This window comes from Hyaloscypha bicolor (genome assembly GCF_002865645.1).
Source record: "Hyaloscypha bicolor E unplaced genomic scaffold K444scaffold_15, whole genome shotgun sequence".
NCBI classification, from domain to species: domain Eukaryota; kingdom Fungi; phylum Ascomycota; class Leotiomycetes; order Helotiales; family Hyaloscyphaceae; genus Hyaloscypha; species Hyaloscypha bicolor.
This window is the reverse complement of record NW_020194517.1, coordinates 942,347-960,235: the sequence shown is the minus strand read 5'-3', so window position 1 is coordinate 960,235 and position 17,889 is coordinate 942,347. Positions and strand designations below refer to the sequence as shown.

Genomic DNA, 17,889 nt, shown 5'->3' with positions numbered 1-17,889 from the left:
ATCAAAAGCATAAATAGTAAAGTATAAATAGTATATAGTATATAAAAGCTTAATTAATTAAATACTTATAAAGGATTATTCTCTAAGTCTACAGAAAAACCAGCTTTCTTATGTGATTTCCGCAAGTCACGTGCAAAAGGCTGCGGCCTTTGCTATATAACCTAAACCTTAAAACTGCCAAAACAACATGATTTTCGACGAGTACGGCCTGCCGTACTATACCGGCTATGGATTATACTGCAGGAGTATTCTATTTTCCATCCAATCTTCGAATATCTCGGCTATAATATTACTCTAATAAACCAAAGGATCAAGGTGCCTATTAATCATATATACCGGTAAGAGGGACCACTTAGGAGATCGCTTCAAGAGTATCTTTATCTCCGCAGGTAAGCCCTGTGGTATCTATCCATATTTCCTATATCCAGTATACTTATTAAAAGCTGATTCGTTAATAGCAACAATCTGATCTGCTCTCCAAAATCGCGAATTATCGTACTACTGCTCAAGGAGCTCCTGGTTCTGCTCCGCCGCTACCGCCTTAATCTTCTTATATATAACCTCCAATTTCTTCAAAAGGCGTAAGATTATCGATTAGTAAGGCTGAATACCGAATTCGTTATAAAGAAAGTCGATAATCTCCTCCTGATAAATGTCGACGTATCTCAGAACATGCTCCATTACCGCTTCTTCCATCTCTGGCGTAATTACTAATGGCCGGCCTGGTTTTTTCCGTGGATCCCAGCCAAGAGCTCTCCGAACCTGTATCTGATACCGTCGATATCGTATAGTCTCGTAGGTAGTATTAAATCGGGTTGCGATCTCGTGCAAATCGGGGTGATTCGGTTGTGCTACAATAGCGTCGATGGCTGCGATTTCGCGCGGGCTTAGGTAAGGTGCCATAATCTACTCTTATTATTAGCAAGAGCTACTTTAGGGGAGTAAATTGATCCACTTCTTATCTAATTCGGACGTGGTTTGGTGGAGCAATTGGTGGTTGAAGATAATTTAGGTAACTTTTGGTGCACCCATTTTTAAGTGTACCGCTTTTCGTCGAAAACTCGCTAAAACAGGGAGTTTCTGCATATTACTGTAAGCGCGTCATCCTGATCCTCATCACTCCACCACAATCTTCATCAAAGCACAACCACCAGAACCATCATCAAGTGTTGATACCTCTCGGTGCCTAAGTTTTCTACAGAGACCAGTGGCTATTGCCCTTTAAATTTCAAGCGGATGTTGAGCCATGGATCCTCCAACGCAAGAAGGTCACGATAATCGGCAACGTGCCAATGACCGAGTATTCTGCATTCTCTAGGACAACGCGATCTCAAATTTGCCAGGCCAATCAGAACGAGCATCATTGAGATCTTTGAATGTTTTACCCCTTGATCCTTCGGCCTCACGGACGCCTGCCAACCTCCTTTGCGAACACTCTCATCGAGTCGTCGAGGACTTTCGAGTCACGTGCCAGGGGTTACTTTGGCATCACCGCATTCTCTATCCGTGGGCCAGATCCTTGAAAACGATCTCCCAGAATCTCAACGCTGCAATGCTGTGACTTCTGGCATGGAACCCGACTGGCTCCTAATTCTTCGGACAGATGATCTTGCACGAGCGTGGGAGATCGGGTTGTCCGAGAGACGTGCTCAAGGGCTAGACGCCATTTCAAGGTGACGAGCAGGACCCCAGCTTCCTCCTGATCCGGCTCCTTTGCCTTGATTAACTGCAGCAAGAAACCTTCCCTTACCTAAACTCTAGCATCTTAGACAAAGAACATTCGATACTTCAAATTGTTTACGTCATTACATAATTTGAGCAGGTCGACTTCTCTGCACTCCTCCTATCCACGGCATGTGCCTTTAATGTCACCCTGTCCAACGATTACCGAGTATTTGGAAGATGAAAAGAAATTATTGGATGGGGTCTCAAGGCACACGGGACTGTGCATACTTCAAGTGATGCTCGAGACGTCTTCCTTTGTCCCGAATGCAGCCAGCCGCCGCGAATCCAACAAATTGTCCGTAGTCTCATGGATCTCCCACGTGCCCGCCACAGATACCACACCGGTCAGAGATATGAACTGAGAGTCAACGTATAATTAGACATCAGGAGACGGCGGATTAGACTTCCGACGCAGCCATAGTGTGTGCATACCCAGGGTGGCATTCCGTCGATTCGACTCGTACCGGCCCTGCATCATTCTCCAGCACGTCCAGCATCGCACAGTATGCATCGGAATCTTGGAATTGACCGAGAAGAGGCCGGTGCGGCTTCCTCTGCATATACAACACGTACCGGCTCGAGGACCACAGCTCGGCCATTGAATCCTTCTTTGCAAGCCTGGACATTCTCGGAAAACGTAATGGTGGCTTTGACAAAAAAATTGAGACCGCTGAAGGTCAAGCTGTATATCATTCCAGTATAGCATGGAGAGGCAAACAAGGTTTTGAGATGTGCTGTTTGGTGTGAAATTCGACCAGTTGGCAGTCGTTCTCCCAATAGAAATCCCGAACCGGCCTTGTATCACTGGCCTCACCCTCGGCATACCGATGACTTTAAGCCAATAATCCTGCTCACATGCTCTTGACCGCAAGGTATGCAAAGTGCTGCAGTGAAACTTTTACGCAGATTCTGTGTGACGAGGCCAATGCTAAGGAGGCTCCCGCGCCTTCAACTCAGTTAGATATTGAAGACGGAAGTTTTCTCGAACTTCACTGAAACTTGTACTCATTCTCAGCCTGTGTAGAGTCGAGACGGTGTCCTTCACTTGACAACTGATGCCTGGTGTTGGTCAACACAGACCAGGTGCACGATTTCACTCCAAACCTTACCTACTGATTAAAGAGACATCGGCAAGGGTCAGAAGGCCAGAGAGTCAGGGGTGTTGGGAATCTGAGAATGTGGTGCCTTGTGGCAGCGACCACGGCCGCGAGCGCTGCAGAATCTCTGTAGAATCTCTGTAACATCCCCGGGTTTCCCATCCTACCCTCATAAGTACCACTCTCATAACTTGGAACGTAACTGCGGCAATATTTTTCCTTGCCACTTACAGGTTGCATTGCTTTCAATTAGATGTGCCCGTCCATGACGTCTCCTCCAAGGAATTGCCTCCGTCTGCCCATATGATCCCCCAGCTGCAGAATATGTTCTACAGCATTTTGTGTATGTTGAAATTCTGAATTTGATGCTGCTGTGATGCATGGTGGCTGAGCTAGCCTCACTGTGGTTGATCCAAGCAAACATGCGATCCCCATGGATGTCTGCGATTGATTGGATACAAGTGTAAAAGCGACAGATTAGGTTTGCTTCGCTGTGATTGCATCTTGAAGTGACTAGACTTCGTTCAAGTGAGTGCATACACCAAGTTCTGCAGTCTTGTGACAATCATCAAACGGTCAAGAGTCGATGCCCCACGGTTTTATCTCAGGTGCGGCAGCCGTTGGGTTTAAATAAAAGAGAGTCACTGGGGCAAGGATGCAATCATGCTGGCTCTGCATCAGATGTGCTGTCTTGCATGTGCTGAATTATAGCTGCATGATTGTTGAGGCGCATTCAAAGGATTCGATGATAATGGCTGCAGTTTGCCAATCTTGTGTTGCAGAGTGATACAAGTCTACGTTTGCTCTCTGTAGCACAGTCACCGTTAGGATTCCGGGACTTGTCCAGAGTTTGCTTCCTTTCCCATGCTCCTTAGCTTGGATCGTTTTATGTCACTTCACTTCTGTATCTCTAGCTAGAAGAGGAAAAGCTTACTCGGAAGGTTCTCCGGGTAGATGGGTTTGTCTTTCAGATTTAGAGATGAAGGATATGAAGGCCGGATTGTGGCATATGAATTGAGTCTCAAAGTGTCCTCTCCACCCTACCACCCTACAGTTGAGACTCAAGATTGTCATATTTCATGTACTCTTCCTCCACCGGCCCCCCTCTCCTCCCCCACCGCCCCACATTCTTTGTCTGCCGGGACTGTGTTTCATGAAATCGAGACAGTCTCGTTCTGCCCAAAACTTGGGAATCCATTCGTCAGGGTATATTTCAGTCAGTCTCAGCTCGTCCAAACAACTCAGACCCTTGAGAGCCTCGTCGAGACTCTCCACATCAAAGACACTAGCTCTGTTTGCTAGATCTGCCGATGGGCTTTGCAGATCAGTGGCCTGATCCGTAGTAAGTGCCATGCGTGAGCACGCCCCATCCTGCAACCTCCCGTAGCTTACAAAATCTCTCCAAGGCTGCATGAATCTCTTGCTTGCAGATTGCACTATTCCACTGGAGTCTACTTGGAGAAAATTGTGATGCATCAGATCTTGCTTGCGCATGCTTTTGAAATCGAGGCAAGATTACTGCTGAACTCCTGTAGGCAAACAAGTCACACTTAAAGCGGTCACCATCGCCTTGCCGGACTATTCCGCGATTTACTACAGTAGTCAATTCTCCCTGGCACAGTATCCTTTTCACACTCGTTGACTGCACAATAATCATTGTGCTTTTTGATCTTTTTCCCAGATACATCTCTGACAACAAGACAAGAATCCTGAAGGTGAGATGAGATTTGCATCTTTAATTCTTGGGGAATCATTCAGCAAACTGACAAAACATCCTTCCAGATGGTGATGACTCGAGCCATATTTGATGATCAAGAAGCTCCGTTCCGGCGCCTCAGTGGCCGTGGACATGGTTATCCTTTAAGTCATGACCGAGACCTACCTCCAGCACATGGCCTTTATTCTCCTTCTCGAATCTCGCATTTAGGTAGCCCCGAGAATCGAAATGGCGATCAAGCTTCAGAGAACGACTCAAACACTCGACCGAGAAGCAGAATCCCTGTTGCAGTAAGTCTCTGAGCGTATGTTTCTTGGCGTCCATAAGAATACTGATGCAACCTTTAGTGTGGACGTTGCCGGAAGCGCAAGATTCGATGCAGCGGTGATCAAGGCGGTCCGTGTTCAAATTGCAAGAATGCCGGAAACGAGCAGTGCCAGTTCTTGAGGGTAAAAAGATCTGATTGTCTTCGATTTTGTCCTTGCTTACCTTGTTGTAGGTCTCATCAACAGAAGCCCAGATGAAGAGCGAATCCGCGGGTTATGATTATGACCTCTCTCCAGGATCCCGTTTGAACTGCCGCATGGTTCCATGCGGCCCGCAATCTTATGGACTGGGTCTTGACCCCTATCAATATCGCAACAATTCCATACCGGCGTACCAATTTCCAATCAAGTCATACTACTCATACAATGACTTTGAGGAAAACGTTGATTACGGTCTTCAAGGCTCATCTTATTCACTGCTTCCATCTGAACACATGGCGATGCCGAACTATACGACGTCCGCAGGACGAGGCTGGACAACTCCGACCCCTCAGCTTCCAAAGACGTCGCTGTTCGTGGATCAACCAGATTCAGCTTACAATCATGGCCAGTTGCCGTATCACGGTAGCACCTCCTTTCCTTTGCGCCCAGCCATCAGCCCTGAGCCTAAGAGCCTCTCATTACCAGGTTTTACAACCTCGCTCCCTACACCATTGACAACCAATGATCGTATGCTCCCGATTCCTGCAACCAATCGTCAATCACAAGGATCGTTCTTGCGAACCCCAGAGAGCCTTCAGCCGGTTTCGCAGCCAGGATATCAATCTTACAATGGCTTGATGAGCGCCAGCATGTTGAATAGTCTCAAAATCCATAGCAATGCAACCCCTCATGAATCCTCCTATATTCCGATATCGAGCAGCAGCCCCGAATCCCTGCCGTCATCGCAGATGGCCTACAGCTCCGGACAGATCCTGAATTCCCAATCTCAAGAGCTGTACCAATCATCCAATAGCGAGAGTTTGTATACTCCCAACGATCCGTCTGAGTCGTCTTATGGACACAGCAGCCCGGTGTCAAAGCGAGGATCGCAAAGCAGCCAAGCCGCCAACAGCGATGACTCGCTACCTTCACAATCCGGCGGATCACTCGTGAATGGACATACATACGTCCCTTCGCCCTATCAATCATCTTACCCGCCTCCACCGATCGAAGTCCAAAGCTCGGCTCCTCCCCGCCTTCCAAACACGAGCATCCCCGCAGCATAAAACCTCACCATTCTACAATTTTCATTATACTGCGTATCAGATTTCGAATTGCATTGTTTAAAGGTTTAAACAGCCCGCGTGGCAGGCGGTATGGTGTTTTCGGTTCATTATTCTGGGAGAAGCGAAGACAAAATCATTCAAAAGGTACAGAAGATAGTGTGCGATTTCTTGCTGTCTCAATTTGGACGTATTGTACAACTATGGTATTTTGGCCACGGCCATTCTCTGGAGAGAATGAGGTAATGGTGGAGGCAACTGATCAAGCGCATTTCTGAAGGCAGATTTTTTGGGTGGTGGCCGGTTGTTGGAGGCAGCAGTTAGTCGTGTTGCTACACTTGCAAGTCACAGCGGTTTATCTGACGATTTCCGCTGCGTAATTAGTCTTGATGTTGCATCTCGGTATCTTGGTGATGTCAAGTGCAACATCGTGTTGCTTGCCTCGTCTCAATCGTTGACACGTTGAAGCTGTGTTGCATAGAAGGGGATCTTTCGATCTCTGTATGTCGTTTCACACGGCCGCCAGTGAAACCACACACCTGCCGTCCAACGTCGATGCACTTTATTCATTGTGCATGTTTGCCTTCCTCTAGGCGTCCGTCAAGATCTCATTTGATCGCGTAATTCTCAAGTGTAAATCTGACAACAAACTGTCTCTCAGATCTTTCGATGCTCAACGGTCTCGGGGCTTTGAATGCTTCCAAGTACGTAAGTACGTCTCGCACTTCCGGGGAAATTTGGGACTTATATATATTGCATTCCACCCGCAATAGCGGTATGTTAATAAAGTTAAACTTCCACAAAGATCAAGTTAATCCTCGATTAATTGCATCAATCTCCTAACAAAAGGCTGGAAGAGGAAGACTTCGAAACCGGGGATCCTCGCTTAATCTTCTTCAGGGGCTCGCTTAATAAGCTCTCCCATTTTAGTGAGTCCGACGAAGAAGAAAAAAGAGTCGCAAAAATTGAACTGAGACCCACCAAACCACGATTTGGGCAAGCCAGAAGTAGATGCTGAGCTAGATTTAAGAAGCAAAAGACGTCCCGGGGGACCCAGAAACTTGGCTTTCGCTCAGTTATCTGTGGCAGAGCATACCTCGTTTTTTACGACCGCGAGGGCTATTGAGACTATGCTAATCCCAAGCTGTCGGGCTTCATTAGCAGTCTCAGCTCAATCGCGGTCAGAGGTCTCTAATTTACAACAAAATAACATATTTTAATCTATACAACCCACCACTCGGTAGGCTCCACAAGTGAGGCTGCCTTTTTTCAGCCGCCCCCAAAGATAGACAGACAACACTTGAACTTCCTGCAAAATGTCTTGATGCAATTGCATTCGTTTATAGTTCAAGAATAAACTTGAAGACTTGCGTATACATGATAACAATAGACTTCTCCATGACCAAAACGTATTATGATAGTGATGCAGTCGATGGAGTGACAACGGGAGCAACTGCATTCTGTCCAGGGATGTTTCCCCGTGATCCATCCCCGTTTAGTTTAGCAAGTTCATGTGCAACTGCAAGCAGCTCAGTAAATCCTGTCGGCCCTGTAAAGTCGATTTCACCCTCTTCTAGCCTGCACTTTAAAGGATAACATCTCAGGCAGCAGAGCTGAGGGGGCGGAACTGCCTGGAACTGTGGCTGGTGAAATGGCCAGTACTGCAGTATTCGATCCTTGTACTTCATTCGTATCTTCCTCCTTGACCTATTGAAAATTAGTTATGGATTTCGAAACACAGGATCAGGACTTACAATGAGCTCTTCCTTAATGACAACCTCCACAACGTCTGCTCGTAAATCCGGAAATTTGATGTAAGTTTGGATATCGATAATAGCATCGACATACGCTCCTTGAGCGTCATTCTTCTCGAGTGGTTTTATCCTTCGTCGTTGGCGAGCATGTCGAGATCCATCCAGTAGTCGCTCCGAGCCTCCCCAATTTCTTTCTCGATTGTAGCGACCACTGCAACTTCATCTGTCGAATATCGCATTGCATCATCATCGTCATCATCCACCATCATGAGAACAGTGTTAAAGAGGTCATTGAGTGTTGTAGGCTCTTTGGTGTCGTCCCAGCTCATCCTGGTCATGATAGAGTCGAACACGAGTAAAACTTGTGCATCGGTCTGAGCAGAATCGAACCTTCGAATGAGCTCCTTGTCCCTTATTGTCTTCTCTTGTTGCTCCTTCTTTCTGCGACGCTCGTCTAATGATTCGGCGGCCTTCTGTTTGTTTACAACCCATTTCCCCCTTGCCAAGACATTGACATTACTCGCGACCTCTTCATTAAGAAGCCTCCAGTATTTTTGGTTAAGACTTCGCTAGCAACGAGCCGCTACCTTGGCAGGGATTTCGAAGTCTTGAGAGCTCTTCCCCTAACGGTCCCGTCCAGGTTACTTCAATGCTGACTTGAAGTAGATAGTGCGCCGCCTCATCGAACTCACCAACGTCCGTAAATTGTGGTCGAAAGCTCGGCGACTGAATCTAGAAATCAGGCCCCACCCATCCTCACTCGTCCTGGCGAAGCTGCAGCGCCTCTATACCTTGCCAATTTCTAGATCAGTCACTATTCGAGTCACTATCGTACAATCAGTTAAGGTTCTTTGTTGTGGAGAGACTGGGACCTTCGTTGATTTGGTTGGTGTGCAGATTTTGATCCTCGAGAATCCACCTTCAAAGTTCATGCTTCTGTGGTACCATCGAAAGCTACTCAGTCAAGGCTGTAATTCTGCTAACGACACGCCCGGAAGTCTTACGTGGTTAAATTTTACCGAAAGATACGGGAAAAAGGTAAACGACCCCCCTTCCTCCCTCCCGGTGTCTATTAGGGGTGTTGATGGCAGAAGCTTTTTTTTTTTGTTTTTTTTGGCTTAGCGCTTGGCATTTCCCGAGTTTATTACTAAGAAACCCCCCAAGACCTCTCTTCCCCTATCGCGGGTATGAAATAGGAGTATTAATAGATTTTAGAGTTTTAATAATGTCTAAATAATTACTCGTATAAGTTTATATATAAGAGCTCTAGTTTTTGGATATGGGATGAGCGAGGCGATTATTGCGTACGAGGCAAATAAGTTCCAGGTGCTTAATCGCTAAATTTTCAGGCTCTCCTAAGGTCAACACCCCTAATTAATACCCCTCAATTAACACCCCCCAATTAATATCCCCTAATTTATATCTGGGGAGGTATCGTTTTATATTTTCCCGTTCTACTAGAGATTGTTAGGAAATATGCATTATTATAAGCCTATAAGACCCTAATTTTATTTATTTATTTTGACTAATTGCAATATAACTAAATTTCTCTGGAAATGATAATGACAATAACAAGCCATTAGAGCAGAGAATGCAATACGCGCACCTGCTAACGCTTGCTGATTTCGGTTAATGTGGCCCCCATCGACACCCCAAATCGACACCGGGGGGGAGGAGGGGGGGTCGTTTTACTTTTTCCCCTTGGCCTGTGCACGTGGTGAAGGCTTCCTCTGGAACTTTTCCTGGAAGAGAGCAAAGTTGAAAGGGACTGTAACCAGTTATCGGAAGGGGACGAATGCTAAAGTACACCGGCTCGCTCTCTTTGATCTAGCCACCACTAGAAGGAAAATGGTTAGCCAAGCGAGGGTCTTGTCTCGAAGACTTGGACAAAGGAGTTGACGACGAGCCATGTCCTCCGTACTCCGTAATACTGCCTACTCTGGTTTGAGTTCGTTCCAGTTCTCCTTTTGCGATTAACTTTGTGAACCGCCAAGTACAACAGAGCCCTTGGGAGTTCTCAGCTGATCTCATTCGAAAATCATTAGGGGAGGACCCCAGGTCTTCCGATTAGAAGGGTTCACTGGCCAACCGCCCAAACTACTCAACCGCCCAAAATTAAAATCTTAATATTTAATTAACGCCTTAATAAAATTTTAATTCCTATTAAATAGTAATACTTTATAGTATTCTCAACCCCCTAATGGCTATATATTACTTTAAAACTATATAGTATTACTAAAATTATTTATTTAGTAGCATTTTTGGCATTTTCCCACTGATTTTTACCCTGCCATCTCTACCCCTCACTAATTTCTATATAATTAATTAAATATCTTATATAACGTCCTAAATTCTTTGGTAATATATGGCTTAATATAAGAGAGTATATTAGAAGGTTTTTTGCATTATTATAATAATATTTCTTATTGAATTTTCTTTGGGATAAGAATTAGTGACTTGCGTTTAGTGGGGTAATAAGCCTAAATTTAAGTACCTAATTTTTGGAACAAATAATCGCTCACATTACTTAAATATTCAATTGTGCTTTAGATACTATTCGATTTTTCGATTATAAAAGCTCAAATATTAACCGAATTCGCTATTATATAGTGAACCCTATGAACTATTAGGGGCCAGCCCCATACTTCCAATTTTTGAATATGATACTGAATGACCGCCTCTTGCCTCCCTGACAAACGCTGTCTTGCCGCTGTATCTTGTTCCTTTGGTTTCGCTCCATTAATTCGATCTCGAAGGGTTTCGTATGCAATTCCATGCTCTCTCGCGCATTTTCGAATGGATTTAGTCTTCTTGCTGGTATTGTGATCGAGATAATCGTCATGGGCTATCTGTAATCGCACGCTCTCAGAGAGCTCATTGGGATCGTCCGGAAATTCGGCATAGTGATTTTTCTTTACAGGCATGTTGAGGGGCTAAAAAAGCTTCAGAAAACAATTGATTTGGTAGTAAAATATTATGTGGGTGTTGAATTATGATTTTTTGAAGGTAGCGATTTTGGGCGGTTGAGTAGTTTGGGCGGTTGGCCAGTGAAACCTTCTACTCGCCTCGGAAAGTCCGGCGACGAAAATAGAACCCCTTTGTCTCTAGGATCAAACCCCGAACTGCCAAAATCTTGCTGCTCCTACTCGAAGTCGCCTCTGATATTCCCCTTCAATTTCCAAGGGTGGATTCGTTCCTGTCCTGTTTCTGGTGATGTCTTGACCTACAAGTCTCGAGCATCAGCCACACTTCGATCTTGCGGCCACCGCCACACCACACGTCTCCCCACTTGGTGAGACCCTACCAAGCAACTTCTATGGAAAACCCGGGATCTTACTCGAATCAAAGGGCATTTGATGCGATTTAGATGCCCCCAGCGGGTAGTGACGCAGAGAAGAAGCATCTCCATTGGAAATCCTGGCAACGCAAGCGCATGGGCTGATTGCCGCTTGCCAAGGTCAATGACGTGGGCTGCGTTCAGGTAGGCAAGCTTTAAATAAAGCAACGATGTCCACGGCTCTTCCTTTCTCATTCATCAGATATTCATATCAATTTTATCCCAATCCCGAAGACAATCTTTAAGATTCTTGTACTTGTCCAAAAATTAGTTTTCGTCCATCTATAACTCATCCACAATGCCTTTCACTGCAAGGTAAGACAGACTTCCGAATCGAGGCCCATCGCACCACTTTTGAAGAGTGTCTTTCCACCCCAGAAGCTAACTTACGTTCAGCGACATTTGCAAGATCATTCTTGCCGTCATCCTTCCCCCTCTTGGCGTCTTCCTTGAGGTAAGCAAGAAACCCATCGCCCATTGAATTTGACTAACAAACTCCCAGCGTGGCTGCGGTGCCGACTTATTGATCAACATCCTCTTGACAATTCTTGGTTATATTCCCGGAATTATTCACGCTTTGTATGTATTTCCAATCTTTTTGTTATCGTCAGGCAACAATAAAACCTTGATACCCACATCCGACGTTTCTTTGACGTCATGAGCCCTGGAGCGATCGCTAACAAGCTGCAGATATATCATCTTAAAGTATTAAGTCGACCACGACGACATTTACTCTCGAATCCGAAATCTCATCCTCTGGCGATGCCCGACTCACATAATCTTCGCCAATTTTCTACGCTTCCATTGACATAACGGCGTTTAGCGTAGCGTCATCTTCCACAGAATTTCTTGGCACGGCATGTTCGGCTTTTTGGGTATCTCCTCAGCACTCGACTAATATCCTGGTTGGCTGCATGTTGGCAGGGGGCTTGAATGTTGGACACATGGGATTTTCTGCGGTCATGATTCATAACGGGAGGATTGGGTTTTCTTGCATGTCTTTCTCATCGGACTTCTCGTTTCTGGCCGGCAGGTCTACGGACTGCGGTCTATTTTGGGGTTAGACGGTCGTGTACATGATAATTAATTAAGTCAAGAGATTCTCGACACCCCAGACAATCAATTCCAAATTGAGTTTCGTGATACCAAGTTCACCCACCTCATGCTGTGATCCTCAAGGTATGATCATGCTGCGGTCCGGTGTGTGTGGCTGATTTTGTATACCGTACCTCTTACTTGAACACTCTAGACGAACAGAAGGTAAACATTGTTTCCCTCCACCCGAACTATGCCAAACAGTAACAGGAAATGCAAAGAGAGTTCTCCGCTCACTTATAGTCACGTGATATTGAAAAAAGCCCAGCAAACGCTCACAATTGGAACAGAGGCTTAGAGTGCTTGAGGGAAGGGAAATTGGTAGATTACTTTGAGTATCTTTAGCCTCCTAATATTGATTTACTTCTCCTCTTTCCTTGATTTACTCCTCCACCTGGGGAGGCACGTGAACCCAAAAAGAGAGGCCTAGGTAAGATCTTAAGCGAGCTCGAAGTCTTGGCACCGCACAAAATTTACTCCGCGAGCTTTTCTGGTTCGAAAATCAATGATTTCCTCATCAATCCATCTCAATCGACAAACGGCGCAGGATTCTACCTCTTTGCGACCACATCCCGAATACAGAATGGCACCATCAACAGTATGTACATGAAATTGCTTTGCTGTTGGCCCGCCTCTTGAGAGGTTGCGGCGTGATACAGTAGGCTAAGATCATCGATTTGTAGAAATCCGCCAAGGGCAAGCAGGCCAAGGTCACTAACAAGGTGAACACTCTCCTATCCTCCTCGGACTGATCTTCATCATAGGATTTGAGTCGAGGCCGTGCGTAGAACAGCTTGTGCTGACGAGAAGAAAAGTTCATCATCAACGCTTCGCAACCTGCAAGCGACAAGATCTTCGACGTCTCCGCCTTCGAGAAGTTCCTTCAAGACAAAATCAAGGTTGACAATCGTGTCGGAAACCTCGGCGATGTTGTGTTGATCAAGAATCTCGGTGATGGGAAGATCGAGGTCACTGCGCACACCCAGTTCTCTGGACGATACCTCAAGTACTTGTGAGTACAACTGCGTCTACTCCGCTTCTGGGAGGGGGAAGAAGGATAATCACTGACACCGCTGGAATAGGACAAAGAAGTTCCTCAAGAAGCAGCAGTTGAGAGATTGGCTCCGTGTTGTCTCGACCTCCAAGGGTGTTTACGAGCTTCGATTCTTCAACGTTGTCAATGATGCCGATGAGGAGGAGGATGAGTAGAGGGTCGATTGAGATGGACGTCGCGATGGATAGTGAATGAGGATATCGAGCATAGATAGCTTGCCAATGCCAAGCTGCTTCTATTCCTGTCACAATGGCCTGTATCAGAAAGAACTACTCTGTGACTACACTTCAAGCTCTTTACAGTCCCCCAACACTGGTTCTTTACATGTGAAGTGATCCCAAGGTGAGTGTTTCAAAGCGAAGTGAGATTGGTCTATTCTTAGTCTATATATAATGCTACACTGTGTACATTTGACATTTACATTGAAGGAGATTGTAAACCCGAACGCCACACAAAAATCCCTCTCTATCATCTATGGTAAAGCCCTCATAACGCCTTCGAATGCAAACAATGCTACCGCATTCGCTGGAAATGCTCTCAAAAAACACGGCAAGAAACCCCTCCAATATCCTCTCCACCCATTTTCCGCATATACGGTCCTTGCAGCGGTCTTCCAATCCGGGAACCTCCTCGCCCCATCATTGAGTCCTCCAGCCAGTGGATCCGTCATAATTCGCTGCTTTATCACATCACTTGGATAGCTCGTAATCCAAAACACTTGGGCACTTAGCCCACCCGCCCAAAAATTTACAGCCGGCGTGCTCAAGTCCGTCTTCTCAGTCAACAGCCTCGTGAACACATCGTAGCTCCCCCACCAGAAGAAGAAGAAGCTTCTAAACAACAACGTAGCGGACAGACCATGATATACCCCAGGAATACCGTGGTATTTGTAGATCTTCGACAGGCAGTCAATGGGCCCTTTATACAGTCTCTCGGACTTCTTGGACGAGTATTGAATCTGCAGTCGTGCTTTGATGTGCTCGACTGGTGCTGCGATGAACGAGACTGTTGCGCCTGCCATCACACCTGCCATGGCGTGGCCGATTGTGGGCAGCTTGTGGATCTTGGAGTCAGGGAGACGGAGGTCTCGTTCCGCGAAGGAGGAGGGGGAGGCGGCCATGCGGTGCGGATTGAAGAGGGTTTCATGCAGGATTCGTCGATAGAAGGTGAGTGACCCGAGCATGATGCTGTCCATGAACATCCATCCTACAAGCGGTGGGGTAGCACCTTTGTATAATCCGGGCACGCCTTCTTTCCGTATAGTTTGGAGGAGACATTGGAGGGGGCCAGAGAAGCGGGCTGAGTCGGAGGTTTGTAACCTTGTTTTGATTGTATCGAAAGGGTGCCCCACTATACCGTGAGTTAGCTTGGTCTGTATCTTTTCGTATGTCTCCTATCCTCTAATCTAACTCGATATATCGTCCCAGAAGCTCTCCAGCCGAAATCTCGAGGACGGTCCTGGAGGAGTGGGGTTTTGACATACCAGAGAGCTTCGCAATGCCAGAAAACACGCCCGCCACAAAGCCCTTGTAATTGCTATGGCTCTCCTGCTTCTCCGTCATCGTGCCCCTTCATGTTGGTGGTTTGAACCTAATCATTGATGTTGATGTGATGCTTGGAGATACAGAAGAAAGGTGACCAATCAGCCGCATCGCTTTCAAGATGCACTAAGGCTAGCATGCATTTCACGTGCCGTCAGCCTGAAACCACAGTGAACTCGTGCACGTGGACGGAAGAGCCCCTGAAAAATTGCTATGTCCTAGGATAAGGATTCTTGGCATCTGAGATACATTGTAGCTTGAAATTCGTTACAAAAATGTTACCAGACAGAAATAATGAACACCTCATAGCTCTATATAAGGCGCCTGGTAGAGCAAGGAAAGTCATGTGATTGGCAACTAAGGTACCTTGAGCGTTCCATTCCTAGGTAGCTGACAAAATACCGCTGGCCATTTTCATCTTCTCCGCAAACTCAAGTGCAAGCTAGGCTAGTGGCTTTGGACAACACTTTGCCCCCTTGGAGGTACACATGGGGCGATTGCGTTACCTTGTCATATCTCTGGGGCCCTCGGAATCCCTGGACGGATGTCATTGTTTTGATCAGCGAAGGAAAATTTCCAATCAGGAGTAATCTTGCAGCAGTCATGCGGCAATTGCAAGACTGTCCGAAAGTAAAGCAGGGTTTCAAGCTTTAGATTGATATTATGTGCATCACCAAGAAAACGTGCAAGAGCTGGAAGCTCAGGTTCGAAAAATTAAAGACATATATGCCTCTACCCAGCATGTTGTAGTTTAGCTTAGCGTTGAAGCTGATGGAAGCAACTTGGCGATATCGACGTTGACGTTGAGGGATCTTAGTCGACGTCACCGCCTTGGGCCATCCTCAACGCATCCAGACATTATATGCCAACCTGGTTGGCGCATTTGCACCAGAATAAGGTATACTTCTTTCAAGAGAAAGGTACATGTCTATCTGTGTTGCTTATTAACGCGAGATTACTGGTATCGGCTGTGGATTCTCCAAGAAATTGCTCTCGGGAGATACGATATGCCAGTTCTATGTTGGAACTCGCATTAAAAATAGTCAGACATCGTGGCTGCAACAACTTTGATCTAACAGAACGATTATGTATCCTTCTCACCTGCAGCGTCTTTTCCTGGTTTACACCTCTCTCGGTCCGCCAGGTCTGTAGAGTATTCACTTCTCTGATCAAAGTATGCTGACTTTGACTTCATTAGGATGGGTGCCTGGATGGCCACTGGTTGGGCATTATCCTTCGAGAGAAAAAGCCTGGCGAAGGGAGAGTACCGATATATAGAATGGCTAAAAGCTGATATTACGAGAGAATCGGTGAGGAATAAGCCTGGTATCGTCCAGAATGGCAAAAATTCGTTGAGTTGGCAAACTTAAAAGAGGATCAGTCTCAGTTTATCCTCTCGCGCCGACCAGAAAGTGCCATAAAGAATCATAATACCCTCAAAACTGATCCCAAAATCGAAAAGATACGCGATGGTCAGGGTCAAACTCATGATCAGGACCAGATGCTCTAGAAGGCCCTCCTACTCGGCCGGTCAGCTGCCGCAACCAATCCATGAGACAAGATCTATGGGCTCCTTGGACTCTCTGGATTCTCAAATCTTGGACTTCTCGTCGACTACGACTGCTCCCCAGAGGAAGTCTTCGTCAGGTTTGCTCGCTCCTTAATCACGGAATGGCACTCTCTCAACGTCCCCCGCATTACGAGCAATCCTGTCGGGGAAATCCTGCGACAACCAGGCGATTTGCAAACCCTAACGAAGAGATATGTAGAGAGGGACACCATTTTAAGCGCGTGTGTGCACACTGACTTTGCATCCTGGGCTCCATACTGGATCTGCGACTCTGGTGAATCCTGGGAGACCATGAGGTACCACGTTGGGACATTCCTCTCCTTTACTCCCACTTTCGAGACGGAAGTCACAATTTCTGGAAGAAAAAGACATATTTTATCCCTGTGTGGGGCTTTATTTGACCGTGTCCAGAACATGAGTGCATTTCATGCATACGAGGTTGATGAAATATTCCCATACAATAGCGGTTTCCCATCTGTGGGCCCCCAACCAATTGGATCAACATCAAACGACAAAGTGATTGAAACTCCGTATCCCTCAATTCCAGAAGCTCTCTGGTCGCGCACACTCGTTGGCAACCGCTCCTCCTCCGGGAGTTCACCTGCCCCAAACACGTTCTCTTGCATACTATCTACTCGGGCGCTTGAAGCATAGCATAACGAGGGCTTATCTTTATATGTAGAATACTGGTTAGAAAACTTTGACACAATTCTGTTCTAGAATCAAAGAGCTGGACATATTTGGTACGAAATTAGGTGATATATTGAAGTCACCGAGTCTTGTATCCAACATTAGGAATGAAGCAAAGACGTGGGCAGATGCCGCCTCGTGTGCGAGGAAGACGTTGGAGTATGAAAGCTTGTTACAACGAGTAAAAGCTATCTGGGGGCGCAGGAGCAAGAAGTGGTGATGTTGTTGCGGTTCTAGCCGGGTTGGAGATGCTGGTCATTTTGCGGCCAGCAGAGCGTCCGGCGGCTTCGACGGCTTCGAAATTCAGATGTGCCAATGAATGAGGCCTTGACCAGAAATTGTGCAGTTGACAGGCAGTTGTATTTGGAGGTAAAAGCAGCGAGGCAGTGCAGTCCATGCTAACGAAATAGAGAGGACGGGATAGCGAGAGCCTGCAAACAGTACCGGCTGAGCTTTCGTCTCCCGTTGCCTTTCGAGACTGGACCATTTCCATTGATTGTATTGTCTCACTGGCCTATCCTATGGCCCGCTTCTCTGTGTCAGGTGAGAATTTTATCACGTGGAGCAGTGACGTGCTGGGAATCGTCGCTAAATTTAGAATGAGCTAGTAGAAGTGCTTTTGACATCCTCAAAGTTCACTGGACGTCCAAGCGACAACTCCTCAGATGGGAGGCCGGTTTTTTCAGCACCGCTTTTCGATTTCTTGTTGCCTGAGGCTGAAAATGAGGCGTCCGAACAGAGAGTCCAATGAGTTGTTTTACCGCAAGACTAGCGTCAT

General features: G+C 46.4%; 6 protein-coding genes across 6 annotated transcripts; 3 read left to right on the top strand and 3 right to left on the bottom strand.

Moving 5' to 3' along the window:
* Positions 1-222: 222 nt before the first annotated feature.
* Positions 223-1,023, bottom strand: K444DRAFT_607487 (uncharacterized protein). Its single transcript, XM_024879187.1, has 2 exons — positions 956-1,023; positions 223-906 (listed from the first exon to the last, which is right to left on the bottom strand). The coding sequence occupies exon 2, from the start codon at positions 901-903 to the stop codon at positions 595-597; it is 309 nt and encodes a 102-aa protein (XP_024742976.1). The 5' UTR covers positions 904-906; positions 956-1,023; the 3' UTR covers positions 223-594.
* A 931-nt stretch (positions 1,024-1,954) lies between these two features.
* K444DRAFT_624586 (uncharacterized protein) lies at positions 1,955-3,062 on the bottom strand (the record flags this gene model as incomplete). Its single annotated transcript, XM_024882420.1, has 3 exons — positions 1,955-2,083; positions 2,299-2,407; positions 2,839-3,062. The coding sequence occupies 3 exons, from the start codon at positions 3,060-3,062 to the stop codon at positions 1,955-1,957; spliced, it is 462 nt and encodes a 153-aa protein (XP_024742975.1).
* Positions 3,063-3,776: 714 nt separating this feature from the next.
* K444DRAFT_624585 (uncharacterized protein) lies at positions 3,777-6,073 on the top strand (the record flags this gene model as incomplete). Its single annotated transcript, XM_024882419.1, has 7 exons — positions 3,777-4,028; positions 4,125-4,164; positions 4,358-4,442; positions 4,504-4,537; positions 4,605-4,829; positions 4,887-4,988; positions 5,039-6,073. 7 exons carry the CDS (start codon positions 3,777-3,779, stop codon positions 6,071-6,073), a joined length of 1,773 nt encoding a protein of 590 aa, XP_024742974.1.
* Positions 6,074-11,360: 5,287 nt separating this feature from the next.
* K444DRAFT_607483 (UPF0057-domain-containing protein) lies at positions 11,361-12,304 on the top strand. The gene is made up of 4 exons (XM_024879186.1): positions 11,361-11,476; positions 11,558-11,615; positions 11,664-11,740; positions 11,852-12,304. Exons 1-4 carry the CDS (start codon positions 11,460-11,462, stop codon positions 11,871-11,873), a joined length of 174 nt encoding a protein of 57 aa, XP_024742973.1. The 5' UTR covers positions 11,361-11,459; the 3' UTR covers positions 11,874-12,304.
* A 535-nt stretch (positions 12,305-12,839) lies between these two features.
* Positions 12,840-13,618, top strand: K444DRAFT_649986 (ribosomal protein L22e; the record flags this gene model as incomplete). The annotated part of the gene is made up of 4 exons (XM_024885610.1): positions 12,840-12,854; positions 12,940-12,978; positions 13,072-13,268; positions 13,339-13,618. 4 exons carry the CDS (start codon positions 12,840-12,842, stop codon positions 13,463-13,465), a joined length of 378 nt encoding a protein of 125 aa, XP_024742972.1. The 3' UTR covers positions 13,466-13,618.
* Positions 13,619-13,662: 44 nt separating this feature from the next.
* Positions 13,663-14,872, bottom strand: K444DRAFT_552586 (mitochondrial carrier; the record flags this gene model as incomplete). The annotated part of the gene is made up of 2 exons (XM_024876587.1): positions 13,663-14,660; positions 14,794-14,872. 2 exons carry the CDS (start codon positions 14,870-14,872, stop codon positions 13,783-13,785), a joined length of 957 nt encoding a protein of 318 aa, XP_024742971.1. The 3' UTR covers positions 13,663-13,782.
* Between the last annotated feature and the right edge of the window lie 3,017 nt (positions 14,873-17,889).